Source organism: Malaya genurostris, chromosome 3 (genome assembly GCF_030247185.1).
Source record: "Malaya genurostris strain Urasoe2022 chromosome 3, Malgen_1.1, whole genome shotgun sequence".
NCBI classification, from domain to species: domain Eukaryota; kingdom Metazoa; phylum Arthropoda; class Insecta; order Diptera; family Culicidae; genus Malaya; species Malaya genurostris.
This window is the reverse complement of record NC_080572.1, coordinates 121,012,922-121,030,625: the sequence shown is the minus strand read 5'-3', so window position 1 is coordinate 121,030,625 and position 17,704 is coordinate 121,012,922. Positions and strand designations below refer to the sequence as shown.

Sequence of the window (17,704 nt, the reverse complement as noted above, 5' to 3'; positions counted from 1 at the left end):
TACGACATGGAAGCAGGTACACAGTGGATCTATTCTTGGTTATTTTGTTTCCGCCGGATTCCACGTGGCATCTGTCCGGAGAAAGATAATAGGTACTATCAATCTCCTAATGGACCCCAGCCCATGAAGCTCACGATTATAAATTCTACTAACGAGAAAGGATTTTCGGTAAACTGATAAATTAAACATTTTTCTCAATCAATACTCTAAGGAAACATGCGCGAGCTTGTATATTCACATTCGAGCCATGACCTGCTGAATTCCATAGGTGACTAATACAGTTGTTTGATTGTCGCTTGTATTTAAAAAGTTAAATATTGTTAATCGTTTCATTCATCAACATACAGAAAGCTCCTAGTTTTTTCACAGGTTTTCACGATCAGTTTGCAGTTAAATTCAATACGTCAAATCTTACATCAGCACGTGTCATTTAAATGGCACGCGTGTTCAGAACACTTTGACTTTCGAGTCTCCTTTTTTTCCATTATAGAGGTTTTAACCTTAGGATCATTCGCCTTTTCGGGCCAGAAAATTTTTCTGACCTTTTGTGTGGGGTTTGGAAATCGAACCGAGGTGGGCTACATGAAACGCATCGAATATTCCATCACGCTATACTCATCCCCGAGTCTACTTTTGCAATGAGTTGCAATATCGAGTTCGGTGGTGGTCATCGTGCGCTGCAGGACGAATTTCGTGAAATGCATCCATAATCACGAAACGAGACTAAACTAGGGAAAATCATACTTATCTTCATTATTTCATTGAACCATCAATTCTCACACCTCGCGTCGAACAAATGATTTTTTGATCGTTTCAAACTTCAATAACTTATTCCCACACGTTAAAATAAGTACCGTGGTCAACGTTTTCTACACCTTAAAATGCAGGTTATGTGTCAAAAATACATTTTTTTTGGTAATATTTCATTGGGAAAAGTGCTTCATAAATTACTTCATGCGAAAGTGTATTGATATTCATGAAGAATACTTAAAATCAATTAAATCTTGAAATTTTTTAATAAGAATCATTTGTTTTACTTGTTTATCTCAAAACTTATCGAACATCCGTCATAAATCAATAAAAGGATAGTTGTTTGAAGCCAGTATATAAAAGATTCAATTCGGAATGCGATTATTTCAAACCAGAATTAATTAAGGAAGAATGCGATTGTTTTAACTAGAGAATGATTGCTTGAAACCAATCCTGGCTGTTAAAAAAATGTGTTAGAATGAAACCATAAATTATATTAACATAATCGTTTGAGTTTCCAGAGATTTCTTACATTTTCTTTTTTTTTTTTGTGTGTAAAGTGTTACTTTACATAGTTTTGACAATGTTCAACATTCATCTTCTTTCCATTGATAATAAAAAAAAACTCTGAGAATATTTTTGTAGATGTGTTGCAACGGTATGAAACAAACATATTTCAAACAATGATAATAATAATAATGTATCGAAAAATTAGTCGTTAAATACGCTATCGATCCTCGAAACTGCCCAGAATATTCAACTAAAACGTACCACTTTTCTTACAAACTCTTTTAGCCTTCTTTACAGTTCTTTTATTAGCGTTTTCTATGCTGGGACAGTAAATGTACTTTTATAAAGAATAAATCCATAAACGATAATAATTCAAGATGCGGATTTTGATATATTTGAAATATACTAGTGTCAATATTTAAAAGAATATTGGAAGAGACCGAAACGAATTTCTAGAACACATTAAAATTGTGTAAATCTTGTCAGAATACATATTGAATTTTGTCTTGTCTGCATATTTTTTATATATATATAGTTCTATCTGATAGTATACAAAGTTATTTTTATATAAAATCCGTTCTGCAGTTGTGCAGCTCTCGCCAACAGTAGCGATTACAATGATTCAATATAAAGAAATAAATTTAAAATAAAACCGATATCAAAGGTTTGGTGCCGTTTTTAAATGGTCAAAATGCTTATGTTTTCTTTGTTAACATACATCAATTTCAACATCCAATGTACACATATATCATTGTCTCCTGTACGTGACCAACATTTTAAATGATTCTATTATATTAAGGTAGAAAACATCATTTGTTTTACAAGAGCGTAGTTCATAATTTTGATTATAGACTATAATTTTGAACTTTGCACCACTCAATTCCCTAATCATAAATCAATATAAATTTTGAGTTCTTACATAATACCACAGATAACAGATACACAGGCTCGCACATCAACTGTGAGTGAAATTTAATTTTAAATGTATTCTGCATGTCACAATGATTGCAAGTATTTTCTATTTATCTTTACGGGATATTTTCCACTCAGATATTATATAATTGCGGTTTGCACAATTTACCATTTAAAAAAATATTCATGACCTAGAATTGCTAGTCTAGATAATGGAAACAGAATACTAGGTATATGCTCCATTTGCGTGCCTGGGCATGTTTCAATGAATACATTTTATTCCGTAGCAGGCTCGTTCAGAAATACAATATAGTAAATGTCACAATGAAACCACGCTTTTATAGCGGTAACGGTGATTATTTGTTATCTGCCATGGCCGCAGTTGATGCTGATGCAGCGCCCGAAGACCTTTGACCTGGTAGTGTTGCCGAATTGGTGCAATTGCAAATTGCTTCGAATATTCTCAATACTATTCCTCTCGTTCGAGTAACAACGCGATGCTGCTTTAAACCACTCAAAAGTTTGTTTCCTGAAAATAAGCAAACAGAATTTATATGTAGAATATAATTCACTAGTTAGTTCATGATATTGATGATATCATGATATTGGTCAATTCTATTTGATTTGATCATAATTCGTAGATTAGATATCGAGTAATCCGCATAAGATGAATATTGGTAAAATAATCTCTTTTTCGACTGCTAATTAGGTTTTTTACCGTCACTGCTAACCTCGATCAAATGAACACATTTTGACAGTTCAGCAGTACACATGAGACACAAAACATTTACACTATCATAATACTTGAGTTTATTGTGCTATTTTCATTCTGTATATTTAGTATAATGAAATTTTGTATAATTTGTAATATATATTTCTTGTTTATATACCATCAACTTATTTCCGTTCGAATTATAGAGAAATTTTTTGTGCTAAATAAAATGATATATTATAATAGTTTTCAACCGGTGTTATAAGCAAACAGTCATCCAGACGAAGAGGTGGTATCGGTTTCGTCTTGTTTTTAAGAAGTTTAGACAATTTCCAAAAAGGTTTAGAATAATTATCTATCTTACTGATATGGTCTGAGAATTCTCTGTTTTTGATATCGCTCATTCTTTGCCAAATGATATTAGAGAGATTATTAGCTGAAGTTTTCTTTTCCCTGAGTCCTGTTCTCTGGTACTGCCTTGGATAAATATTTCTTAACCTAATCAATGTTTTAGTGGTATCAATAGTGATAGATTTACGGAATATTGGTATTTCCCTTATATTAAGTTCACGAGCTCTAGCGATTGCACGTAGTTAATGTTGTTGTCCACACTGCTGCTGAATGCTGGCCAGTCGACATGATGATAATCACGCCGAGTACGTTGCTGGGTTTCAACACCGAACCCAACTTCCACCACAACAGGATAGTGGTCGGAACTGAGGTCTTCAATAATGACAGGATGAGAGATGTTCTCAGCAAGATTGGTGATAAACAGGTCGATGATGGAGCACGTCCCTGATCTGGCAACGTTGAACTGTCCGGGGCTTGATGGCTGGCATTGATATTACCGGTGATGATGCATTCTTTTCGCCCTCTTGTGAGCTTCTGCAGATAATTTCTTAGTTGTTGAGTTACTTGGTTCGGTGAGCACTGTCTAGGGCAGTATGCTGCGATGAATATTATCTTTCCAATCGTCGTATCCAATTCAACTCCTAGCGACTCGATGAATTTCGTACCAAGGCTAGGAAGTACAGTAAACTTCACATCGCTTCTGACTGCAATCGCAACACCACCGCCCCTAGAGTGGGTTCGATCCAGGTGAATGATGACGTAGTTCGATATTGAGAAGGACCTCTTTGATGAAAAATGTGTTTCCGTAATAACACACACATCGACACGCTGTGTTCTTACGAAGTCCGATAGTTCAACTTGTTTTGGACGCACTGATCAGGCATTCTAATTCATCACTTTTGATGTTTCACACACTGTACTGGATAATAAACGAGCCGAGCACTTGAATCTGCTCAATTTTTATCTTGCAACCACCATTTGTGCCATTTGAGCCAATTTGTTCTGATTCCTAGATCTCTGCGTTTGTTGCGGTGGGGTTCCCATTTCACGATGACATGATCGATGGCCTTCAGTTCTTTAAGCTGTTTCAACGTGGTCGTACCTCTCGCGAAGTGAATTAGGTACAATGCGTCTCTGTACGTGAGTTTATCCTCTTCTTGACGTTTCATTCGATGAATTGCCAAGATCTTATAAGGTGTTCATCAACATTCAGTGAGTGTAGAGCCTTTCGCAATGAGTGGTAATCCACATTGGCAACCATCAATGGTGCACGAAGAACCCTTCGATCATAGAAATGCGATATCGCCGTTTTTGATTTTTGCGATAGTTGATTTAAGTAATTTCTTTTTGATTCAACCAATATGGATTTTGATTTACATATATTCAAGTAGTTGAAAAATATGTTGTTTTGAATGCTGTCAAATGCCGGAGACTGTTGAAAGCAAAACAATAATCGCAATGCAAAATCAACAATTTTTTTAGTTGAAACCTGTTCGCGTCGCTTCAAAATGTCAATGAAAACAACATCTATGGTTAAAGCATTTGGTGAAATTGTGTTCATTCGATTTGAGAAATTTATGATAACAAGTGTTTATCTAACAGCGGTGTTGTTATAAAGTTAACCTTGTTTAAGATGAAAAAGATTTGGTGACAAATTAGAAAATGTTTATGAATGATCATCTCGTAATCTTTCAGGAAATTTTATGCTTCAAATTCGATCATTGATTTACTTCCAGCTGTTTGATACCGATGATGATGTTCGTGCATTAGCAATAAAACGCTTTTTGACATGAATTTAATTTATAAAAGTAATAGGAGCGAAGGGTTTCAAACACACAGAACGCGCTGCGATTGAATGGCGCGTTTGAATTGCCGTCGTAAAGTTCCAATTCCCAGCGGTTGATGCACCCAAGCTCATATAAATTGACTAAAATTATCAGTGCATAACTTTAGTTCAACCGTTTGAAGTCATCATCTTTCAATACTCATTTTAGGTAAATTTAATAATTTCGTTAATTTACTCGCCCCTCCGGGTACTTTTGCTGATTAAAAACGTTTTTCTACATAAATCATTTCCGATCGAATCAGAAGTATTGTTTTAGAATTTAGATCTTTACTGATCTCGACTTGACATGATCATGATCATACAAAAATCAAAATCACTTAGAGATCAGATCAGTTCTGATTTCGTAATGATAATTTTTTCCTTGGTTAAGATCACTTGAAATCAGTAGTGATCGGTAGTTTTCCCAGCCCTAATGATATCACATGTCAATACAAAATACTGTTTATATTTTAACAACGATATTTATTTCATGAATCTCAACATACTGAACTTATTTCAAATAGATCATGACGTGTATCAGTAAGTATATTTTGATTATTTTCGCAAATCAATAACATTGTTCGAGTTGATTCAACTATTTGAAATGTCTAAAACAAATAAAACCGATTTATTTGTCAACTAACAGAATTTTGTTTCAATAACAACACCAGTTATTTCAACTAAAATATTAGTTGAAATTGAAAGGTATGTGTCCTCTCTAATTGACAGCATATTTTTTCAATCAGTTAAATTAGTTGTTTCAATCATCGTTTCTGCTAATCGAAAAACAAAAATGACAGTTCAGTTAAAACAACAATTGATTAGTTGTACCAAATTTTAACCAATCGAATTCAGAAAATCACTAATATTCTGGTTGAAATTGGATCGCGGGTGGTTCCGTGTGGAAGCTTACTTTTTTTTGGGCACTGTTTTCCAAATAGCAATAACCAGATTATCCGGATCGGCATCCGGATTGTTGTCAATATCCAGCGAAGCGTAGGTGTTCATTGTAGCCACTTACACATGGCCGACAGATGATGCTCTGGAACTCTGGTAGTTTTCTTCCGCTTCACGGACCGTCACAATCGGTCATTTTAAGCGACATCTTCTCCAATTCACTCGTATGTATCAAAGTTTTAACTTTGCACTCGTTGAAAACAAAACACTGAATGATATACTGCACAGTAGAGAAGGCAGCAAGTGATTATAAATATACTCTCCTACTCAGTGCTTGAGCGGAAGAATAGGTATAGAGCGAGAAGACGAGTGTTTGATGTCTGACGAACAGAGAAGATGTTTGGATATATGATACCGGTCGTGAGGCGGCTATGATTTAGACCATGTTAACAGATCGGCTGAAAAGTTCGTATCGTTTCTATGAGAGGGCGCCACTAGAATTAAATCCATACCATTTTCAGTTAGTACCAACCTTCAAAAGATACGTGTATAAATTTGACAGCTGTCTGATTGTTAGTTTGTGAGATATTGCATTTTGAGTGAAGCTACTTTTGTTATTGTGAAAAAAATGGAAAAAAAGGAATTTCGTGTGTTGATGAAACACTACTTTTTGATGAAAAAAAGTGCCGCCGATACCAAAAAATGGCTTGATGAGAGTTATCCAGACTCTGCACCGGGCGAAGCAACAATTCGTAAGTGGTTTGCAAAATTTCGTACTGGTCATATGAGCACCGAAGACGATGAACGCAATGGACGTCCAAAAGAGGCTGTTACCGATGAAAACGTGAAAAAAATCCACAAAATGATTTTCAATGACCGTAAAGTGAAGTTGATTGAGATAACTGACACCCTAAAGATATCAAAGGAACGTGTTGGACATATTATTCACGAATATTTAGATATAAGAAAGCTTTGTGCAAAATGGGTGCCGCGTGAGCTCACAATCGATCAAAAACAACAACGAATTGATGATTCTGAGGAGTGTTTGGAGCTGTTATATCGAAATAAAACCGATTTTTTTCGTCGATATATAACAATGGACGAAACATGGCTCCATCACTTCACTCCGAAATCCCCACTTCACACACGAAATTCCTTTTTTCCATTTTTTTCACAATAACAAAAGTAGCTTCACTCAAAATGCAATATCTCACAAACTAATAATCAGACAGCTGTCAAATTTATACACGTATCTTTTGAAGGTTGGTACTAACTGAAAATGGTATGGATTTAATTCTAGTGGCGCCCTCTCATAGAAACGATACGAACTTTTCAGCCGAACTCTTAGATGTACGCTTACCAGACCCAGTCGTGTTGTAGAGCCTTGTCTATCACTGCTTAGGGTTGCGAAATGGTAACGCGTACAGACTCTCATAGTAACAGACTGGCGAATACCTCTTAGGGAGCCAAACGAACCGTCAAACTCCCATGCTCTAACATATGAATTTGACGGTTTGTTTGGCTCCCAAAGAAGTATTCGCCAGTCTGTTACTATGAGAGTCTGTAGAAACGCGTATGCACGGATTGCATAAGATCGCAGGTTCGAGTCCTGTCTGTTAGCGTATCTATTTCCAAATAAAAATCATCTTTTCTGTGAGTTTCTCTTTAATTTGGAATCTCCGATATATGTTTCCACTCAGGCACTAGTAAATATTTTTCCAAAATTCAAATCCAAAGAGAATCTCAAAAAAAAATGTAGGCCTCATTAGTGTATGGTTGGATGTGTCGAATGTTACTATGCCGATATTCAGCTTTCGGTTTCGGAAGTACCGACAATAGTAATTAAATTTGATAATATGGTGTTCACTTCACTTTCTCACATATAATTGAGTAGATCTTCACTTACTTGAATTCAAATGTAGTATATCAATATAGAAGTATGTATTATGCAATAGAAATCTTCAATACTATTCTCTAAACTTTTTTAAATTTGAGGAATTTCTGCTGTACTATATAGGGGAAAAAGAATAATATGAGAAAGGCAGTATTACATCACTAGGTGGATTAAAACAGTTTTTTTTTCATTTAATGAGCTACTATTACACTACAGTGCATTGAAAATACTAACATGTACATAACATAAATGATATAATATCTACTAACATTAACATGTGAAGAAAAGAAACAAATTTATAACAATAACTTTGTTTTTGGCTGTGAACATTCCTCTTTATTTCCAATCGTCGGTCGTTCTTCATGGGAAAATGAATACATCTGGGTTGAAATCTGCAGCACATTTCACCGAATAAAATACTTTATCGCAGGAGTCTTTGTACGCAGCTTCTGCAGATACACATAATAAGTTTGATTGATTAAAACTACTAGCAAAAACTCTTACGTGCATTTTTGCAATGGTTAAGGGCTTCTTTAGCGGCGGGTTTTAGATCTGGTGGGAGCATTGCTTCAATTTGGGCTGATGTCTTTGAAAAACTTATTTCTCCTTTTTTCGTTAACTGTAGGCAAAGCAAATTTGAAACATGCTAAATTTTGTAGATTAGATAACTTATGAATCCTAAGTACTAATTTATATTGATCTGTCCCATTATTCAAACATGTTTAGTAGCGTATTTCAAGTTTAATAATTATACTTTTATCAAGGGTTGGTAACCGAAATCTAATTATAGAATTTCACTTTTATTTTCGCAGTCTCATTCATACGCTTTAATTCAATCTGTTTGTCAATGCACACTGATAAATTTTTGAAATAACTTTATGAAAACTTCAGGTACATCGCTTCTTGATATTTGGACTATAACGAATAAATAACAGTTGCCGAACGTACTACGGCCCAGCATAAAGCGGGTCTAGAAGACCGACACATCTAGACGAGGCCATGTATTACATAACCCTAATTGCTCATGAGTTGGAATATTTTCAAGTTCAACTAGTTATCATTATCAAACAGAGACAGATTTAAATAGATAGATGAATGAAATAACGAAAATGGAAACTTGCCAAAAAACTCGAATGTTCAACATTTTCCTTTCCAGTACATTACCAACACAGATTGTGTCTAATTTCCTAAACGCAAACACTTTTTCTAATTTTTGTTGTTGTTTTGAAGCAACAATACAAGTTATAGTGGCAAAAATTGTTTCACGAAAATTATGCTTCACCAATGTATACAAGAAATTAGTATTAAACATACCGTTCCCGCCATTTGTGCAATACACATTGTGTAACACTTCAACTCAGAGTCTGGATTCGCTGGAAATTTTGCCGCCTTTAGTCCGTTCAAGATCCCTGAAACATGCGGTACGTTTATTTCACCACCATATCAATATGACTTCATAAATCTATTTTATTGTTACTTTACCTTCATCAACATTAAACTTTGGCGCACAAGCTTTCCGCATCATTTCTAGTGAATTGTTGAGTTGTTTCATAGTCATCTGAGCAAGATTCACTCATCGAATTAAAAGTTCATACATCAAATTTATACTTACCGCACTATAGACTGGTCCTAGCACTCTCAGCAATAATACAAATGCAAAAATTGTTACACTTTGCATATTGCTTTTTCATATTCGTGATTTAATACTTTGAACAGTCTTCTATGTGATTCTTCATATTAGAAACATATGAACGATATGTCAACTAAATGAAGATTTTTCGAATTTATACCACAAAACTGCATCATCACTGAACACTAAAAACTCGCATTACTCGCATCCACTTGTCTAACTAATATAGATTTGATTGACGTGACTAGTAATCACATGAGTGTCATAATTACTACGTCTATACTATTTTGAAATCATGACTGACGCGCATCGTTCATTTAAAAGCAATTTCTCGTTCTATGTTATTAGGCGAGTGTCGAAACACACACTCTAAAAAATATGTATACGTACCATTACGGGCTCTATCATCCATCTGAAAATAATGATCATATGATTAAAAAACAAATACTCCAAATATGATATTGTTTTAGACTAACCGATTTGTCTTTCAGCTTAACTTCAGCATTTTTCTGTGCCTCGTTTAACACCTCATCCACGAAGACGTTCACTTCGCTCATCTTTTCCGGATCCTGTTTGAACTCTGCTATGCGACTATCAATACTATTGCGCAGGTCCTGAGACTCTTGAATATCTAGGTTCATTTCGACACGCATTTTCTGAGAATTTCTGCGAGTTTGCAGTCTTATTGATGTTACTAATGAACAATTGTGCGATCTGCAAAAAGAAGTAAAATTAAAAACTAGTTTTGATCCACCTTGTTGTATAATTATAGAAAGGCATCATTACGTCTACGACATTAACACTTATGCGAGTTATTAATGTAATATCTATTCCAGAGATTTTTTTAAAATTTTATCATTTATTTATACCCAGCTTTAACCTAGTTACAGTCGTTCGCGGGATTTCCAGAGATTTGTATCACTATTTATGCTGTTATCAAAACAGGAAAGCTTTTACCGACATAATCGAAGCGGCTTTCTTGGCTATCAATCTAAAAATTTGAATAGTTCAATATGAAATTCAATACCAACTGATGGAATCATGAGACATTGAATCAAAGACATATTATCAACAAATCGTAAGCGACATAGTTCAGATTTCTTAGCGAACATGGCGCCCTCTGGCGAATCTTGTGGTAATGTCAGAGATTTAACTGGAAGACGTGAATACGAACAAAGTTTACATGATTCTTTCACACTTCCGAATATCGATCGAAACCAGTTCCAAATTCCAGAAGTATTTTTCAGTTCCTGAGTTAAGGTTTTAATTGCTGAATCTGTAAATTGATACTAAATTCTAAACCAGAAATTAAGTTCAGAATTCAGGTGGTTCAGAATCCAGGTTCAAAATTAAATATTCTACCACAAATCCTCTGCTGAAGCACCGATTGTACACCACACAGAATCGCGAAGATTTGTGCAAGGATCACAGTACAATATTCACCTAGTGAATGATACTGTTCTAATTTTATTTCTCAACGATAGACGCCAGCACCAGCACGACAATTCCCATTAGGACCCTCCTTTGGAGATGATTTAACTTTGACTGAATTGTTGTAACTATGCCAAAGTATGTCTAACAATAGTTGTATAGATCCAAAGAGTATATCAGGGTTTTAGTAGGGATGTCGGAATATCGATCGATTGAACAAGTAATCGATTAATATCCCAGATAATCGACTAAAATTTAATCGATTAGTTTGAAAACTAATATTTGCTATTTACCTAATCAAATAATTTGAAAACTTGAATACCAATTATCGAATAATTAATCAAATAATCGATTAGAATTAAAACGATTGGTTTATAAAATTATATTGAATTATTGATTATTGAATACTCGAAAGTCCGACAGTTTGACAGGTTTGACTTTCCATGATTTGTCAAAGCCTCTGTAACATCAACAGAAAGTTTATTCTAAATCAAGAAAAAAATTGATTTATTTTCCATTACTCAACAGATCGCAGAGCTTTAATGCATCAATGGGAGGATTAATGCTAATACCTGTCGTAAATAAACACGGAACGACCAAAATTAGCTCTGTGCCTAATTCGTATTACTGTTTCTGAATTAGTTGATTTTAACAACAAAATTTCCAAAATAACTATGAAATTAGTTAAAATTGAGAATTTACTTTGCTGGAAAAAAAACTCTTACTTTTAGAGAATTTGTTTAGTTGGCGAATATCCTGGACAAAAACCAGCAATATTTCAATCCAACACGAAATTCTCATTGACAACTAATTTGTTATTAAAATCAGAAAATTTGTTTCTATTTATCTATCACTATCATTGCTGAAGGACAGCATAAAGAAAACAAAAATGCAATTGGTTTTATTAACAAGTTTATTAGCCAAAAACCCATGAGAAGTGTCAAAGCAAAACAATCCATTAAAAAGCTAAAAAGGACAGTCTTGTTGAAACTGCTTGCAAATTGTTATGATGTTTTTCGCATGTGTTACGATATATCCATATATAAATTTCTAATTCGATTTGTAAAAATGACGTAAACTCTTAGTGGAAAGTGTATTTATTCAGAATTTGTGCGCATTTGAAGCGATTGTGCGAAATAATGTTTTTACGCGGAACAGTGAAGTGAGTTTCAAATGTTGCACTCTAATTGTATATGTCAAATGATGTTTTTGTATCTTCCAACCTTCCGGGTTACGCCGTTCGGTGTATTACTTGTATTCGGTTTTTGTTTTCTGAGTGCTCAAAGTTTTCAGTGAGAGAGTCGATTTCGCGAAATCGAATGAAGAAAGCAGCGATTTAGAAGAAAAATTTTCAAAAAGAAGTTTATGTTTCGCTTATGTCTTTTTCTCCAATACAACATCGCATTTATACCTGCCAATATAGAAAAGACTACCGCGATTGAAATATTTTTCGGTAGTAGTGTGCCATCTAGTGGCTAGTAGTCATTACGGTGTTAACGTTTTTTTTCGGTGACAGTGCGCCACATAGCTGCAAATTGCAGAAGCCAATTCAACCATATATGTTGGTTGAAAACAACGTTTTAATTCTCTAATTCAACTAAAAATTAGTTGAATGGAAATGAAGTGTGCCTTAGCTAAGAAATGACAGCACGTTGAATTGGTGAATTCAACTTAAAAAATAGCCATTTCAACAAATATTTTATTATTATTAAGGGAATCAGAAATAAAAAGGCGGGTGGGTAATGTCAGAGACATAACTGGATGTCGTGAATACGAAAACAACTGACATGTTCCCTAACACTTCCGAATATCAATTAGTTGATCAATTGTATGAATTATGCAAGCATTCCCCTTTGCACATTTTTCGCAAAAACAAAGAAGGCTTCACTTTTTGTTGAGAGACTTGTTTCTACCTGATTTCGTTTGTAGCTTTTTCACTAATGGGCGGTCCTAACGGCTATAAAAATAGCCGCATTCAGAATTTTAATGTTGATTATTTCATTTCAGATTTGCATAATTTATTGAAACAAACTATCAATATGCTGAAGGGACTCGTTTCTAGCATTCAGAAAGGTCAAATTGCGTAATTCTCTACGACATTAAACTCTGGAACATTTTTCGCAAAAACAAAGAAGGCTTCACTTGATCTCGTTTACTGTGAGTTTCACACAGTGAAATGTGCACAAATCTAACCAAACTGTTCTAGATTTGCAGTAAACTGAGGATATTTCCCTACGATTTGCGAACAACAAATCCTAATAGTTCTTTAGAAAACTTTTAGAGCCATTAGAACGGCTGATTTTGTGCAATGCTCTCCACCGTTGTTTTTTTTTCCAATGCTAATGACTGGCAGCTGTGACGTAATCGCTCTTGTCGAAAGCGAAACTAGCTGTGCAGACGACACAAAACACATCTGCTCGCAGTGGCGATAAAATCCAAACTGATTGAATTTTTGTTAAGAGATTTCCTTTTATGTGATTACGTTTGTAGCTTTTTCACTAATGGGCGGTCCTAACGGCTATAAAAATAGCCGCATTCAGAATTTTAATGTTGATTATTTCATTTCAGATTTGCATAATTTATTGAAACAAACTATCAATATGCTGAAGGGACTCGTTTCTAGCATTCAAAAAGGTCAAATTGCGTAATTCTCTACGACATTAAACTCTGGAAGATTTTTCGCAAAAACAAAGAAGGCTTCACTTGATCTCGTTTACTGTGAGTTTCACACAGCGAAATGTGCACAAATCTAACCAAACTGTTCTAGATTTGCAGTAAACTGAGGATATTTCCCTACGATTTGCGAACAACAAATCCTAATAGTTCTTTAGAAAACTTTTAGAGCCATTAGAACGGCTGATTTTGTGCAATGCTCTCCACCGTTGTTTTTTCACCAATGCTAATGACTGGCAGCTGTGACGTAATCGCTCTTGTCGAAAGCGAAACTAGCTGTGCAGACGACACAAAACACATCTGCTCGCAGTGGCGATACAATCCAAACTGATTCAAGTTTTGTTGAGAGGTTTGTTTCTACCTGTTTTCGTTTGTAGCCTTTTCACTAATGGGCGGTCCTAACGGCTATAAAAATAGCCGCATACAGAATTTTAATGTCGATTATATAATTTCGGATTTGCATAATTTATTGAAAGAAACTATCAATATGCTGTAGAGATTCGTTTCCAGCATTCAGAAGAGTCAAATTGCGTAATTCTATACGACATTAAACTCTGGAACATTTTTCGCGAAAAAAGGCTTCACTTGATCTCGATTACTGTGAATTTCACACAGCGAAAAGTGCACAAATCTAACCAAACTGTTCTAGATTTGCACTAAATTGAGGATATTTCCTTTCGATTTGCGAACAACAAATCCTAATAGTTCTTTAGAAAATTTTTAGAGCCATTAGAACGGCTGATTTTGTGCAATGCTCTCCACCGTTGTTTTTTTTTCCAATGCTAATGACTGGCAGCTGTGACGTAATCGCTCTTGTCGAAAGCGAAACTAGCTGTGCAGACGACACAAAACACATCTGCTCGCAGTGGCGATAGAATCCAAACTGATTGAATTTTTGTTAAGAGATTTCCTTTTATGTGATTTCGTTTGTAGCTTTTTCACTAATGGGCGGTTCTAACGGCTATAAAAATAGCCGCATACAGAATTTTAATGTCGATTATTTCATTTCGGATTTGCATAATTCATTGAAAGAAACTATCAATATGTTGTAGGGATTCGTTTCTAGCATTCACAAGGACCAAATTGAGGAACTCACTGCGATATTCACCACTTTTCGGAACATTTTTCCCGGACGATTTGTTGTACAGCAGCAGATATTTTGTTCTCTTCCTTAGAACGCGTTCTGATTGGCTGGTGTTGACATGGATCAAATGAGACAGGTTTTTCAATAGTGTACTATTGAAATACTTCAATGCTTTTGCTATACACGTTTAAATTGAAAAATTTCGATTCTATTGGTAGTTAGATTATATAAATCCTTTCACAGATCACTGAGCTATGAGCTTTAAAAATACGAGAAAGGCAAACGCGCCTTATGAATTATCCTCTTTGATACTCGTTTATACCAAACATTTCAGAAAAGTTTAATTTTGAATTATTTGAGACTATGTCACAAAACTGAAAATTTTATCATAAAATTGTGATCATATTTCCGATGGCATGTCGCAAGAGTTATGTTGATTCATTAGATACAACAATAGATATTCACGATCAAAAACTTATCACTCTCTCAGAGGGTAAATTTTGAAAAGGCACCCCATAGTAAAGTAAGTCGTATTCACGACAAAAAATCTAAATTAGCAAAAGTAAGATTTTATTAGTTGTCTCAAAAAATAACTAACTAAAATCAGAAAATCAACTAATTTTTTCGCCAAAATGCTGATTTCGGTCTTTCCGGGTATGATAATCGTCGGCCGAACCATACGTCAGAAATCCAAGGCCAATGAAGTTTCTTAACAAACCATTAATGACTAGGTTCCATAAAAGCATCTCGGGTTGGCGGTTCATTGCATAGGGCACTAGTCTAACGAACCAGTTGTCGTATGTTCGAGTCCCGACCTGGAAGGATTCGTAGTGTCAGTAGGATCGTAGCACCAGCCATGCAATGGTTCTGTACACTAAAAATCGGCTGCGAAGTCTGCTGAAACAGAAGGTCAAATTCCACTACAGGAATGTAATACCAAGGTTGAATACCTATATACATCTTATTAATTGGTATAGCATATTATTTGATTTGATTATTTAGTGCATATTCAACAAAATGTGCAATAATTGATGAGAATTTTTGTATTCGACCGTAAGAAACGATATCATATCAAAATTTGTTAACAACTGTTAAATACTTTCGTTATATCGAAACTGTAATCAAATTTCAGCGCCTCACTCAACCTATATTTAAAGCCAATGTATTGAACAAAAATAGCAGATTTCATTCCAATTAATTATTTCAATGGAATAGATACTGCTTACACGATTACACTATACTATACAGTGCCGATCTAACAAGTTGCTGCACTAGAAGATACTTACAAGCAAAGTCAAATTACAAATACATTGCAATCGAGAACGTTCAGCATGTTTGTTATTCAAACGCAACAAATAGATCTGATGATTGTTTTCAGTTGCTCAATACGTGGATTTAGCACAATCCATTATTACAATCATATCACCTTTTCGAGCCAGCCTCATTCAATCGAATTGAGAACTAATTGATACCTGTATACGCACGACCGATTCTCTTAATATAAACTTAAAACATTTTCGTGTGAGATGCCGTATTCAATGCTATTCGTTCTCTTTGTAATTGATTAAAAAAAAGCATTTCGAATTACTTCAAAAGGGTACCAATTATTTCTGACTCCTTCACTAACGTTACAATGAAATTCGTCCTAAATGTTCTGGAACAAAACACCACACAACTGTCGATGTATTCATCTACATATTCAGCATACTAGGATATACATGTATATTATGTATGTACAAAGATAGCATCAAACCGCGGTGCAATAATGTTAAACTCTTGAATCGCTCGATTTCATCAAAATCAAATCACAAGTATTTCATTATCCATACAACGTGTAAAATCAATGTTCAATATAAATCAACCTCCACTCACCTGTTTCTTCTAGATATAATTTTGAGTGCTATCCACAGGTAGCAAAACGAATTTCTTTGTAATCAATTCAGTATTTTCACTGAAAACAACTGATGACAAAAGTGTGACTGGTGCTCTTAAAAATCACTTGCAGACCGCGATATCAGACCAAAAGTGAAACTCTCTTGACTGAAATTGATTACTAGTTCCAGTGACGAGCATAAAATTCGCACATACTAAATCGTTGATCTAAGGGGGTCGGATGAGGAAAATCGCATGCAACAGAAAAAGAGTGACGTATTGATTAACGCAAACACAATCACGCTTCCGAAAAGCGTATTGACTCTCAACTCTCAGTATGTACTTTGGATAGTGATTCTCTTCGATATGTAGCACCATATATCATTTCACTTGGATGGTGTCCCGGAAAACCGTAGTCTTGCTCGTATCAGTCTTTCGAACAGTTTCCAATAAACAAATGCAAAAGAGTGAAGGGTTTAATTATTCTTCTTTTATATCCGTCAAACCGTGCACTTGCTTGTAGAACGTTTGTTTTGATTGCGCAGAGTAGAATAGCGTCAGATGCATTTTAGATAGAAAGAGTAAAACTTTTGATATGCTCAATGCATTTCAGAAAACTCTCTTCTGTGAATGAGAATATGTTTTTCCCTCTCTCGCGTATCAGTGCAATGAGGAATATTTAAAACAAATTTATATTCATTGCCTGTTTTTTTCGTTACCGGCAATCACAAATCTCGCAAATATCGATTGTTTCAATTGAACGATTTTTACTGATATATTCAACTTAATTTATAATATGTATACTAGGCTAGTATAACATCGGAACTGAACTAAAATTTTAAGATTCAAAGTCTTCAAAATGAAATTAATAAACAATTGATGCTCTTGTTTATCATGCTTTTCAACTGCTATACTTTTGTTCCGATATACTATGGAATGGCAGGAATTAAATGACTTTAAAAAAGATGACGATGTGGTATGAAAATAGTGTTACAAATCAAAACTCCAAAACTCTACGTATAATTTAAGGTTCATGCCATTCTTTCTGTATTTAAAAAAAGTCAAATCAATTGTAATCGTTTATTGATAGTGCTGTATTCTTTACTTGTTTCAATATCTTTGATTTTGTCATAAGAATGATCATATCAATTGTTCATCCGATC

The 17,704-nt window shown here is 34.7% G+C and overlaps 2 protein-coding genes across 3 annotated transcripts; both read right to left on the bottom strand.

Moving 5' to 3' along the window:
* Positions 1–202: 202 nt before the first annotated feature.
* Positions 203–17,103, bottom strand: LOC131435398 (uncharacterized). Of its 2 annotated transcripts, none has more exons than XM_058603239.1 (4): positions 16,542–17,103; positions 9,958–10,195; positions 9,872–9,893; positions 203–2,701 (listed from the first exon to the last, which is right to left on the bottom strand). In XM_058603239.1, exons 2-4 carry the CDS (start codon positions 10,132–10,134, stop codon positions 2,529–2,531), a joined length of 372 nt encoding a protein of 123 aa, XP_058459222.1. In that variant the 5' UTR covers positions 10,135–10,195; positions 16,542–17,103; the 3' UTR covers positions 203–2,528. The 2 variants fall into 2 exon arrangements, with proteins under 2 accessions (XP_058459222.1, XP_058459223.1); XM_058603240.1 differs by lacking the exon at positions 16,542–17,103 and adding an exon at positions 15,956–16,297.
* Positions 8,028–9,833, bottom strand: LOC131435397 (general odorant-binding protein lush). Its single transcript, XM_058603237.1, has 5 exons — positions 9,464–9,833; positions 9,334–9,409; positions 9,166–9,260; positions 8,356–8,470; positions 8,028–8,300 (listed from the first exon to the last, which is right to left on the bottom strand). The coding sequence occupies exons 1-5, from the start codon at positions 9,527–9,529 to the stop codon at positions 8,212–8,214; spliced, it is 441 nt and encodes a 146-aa protein (XP_058459220.1). The 5' UTR covers positions 9,530–9,833; the 3' UTR covers positions 8,028–8,211.
* Positions 17,104–17,704: the final 601 nt, after the last annotated feature.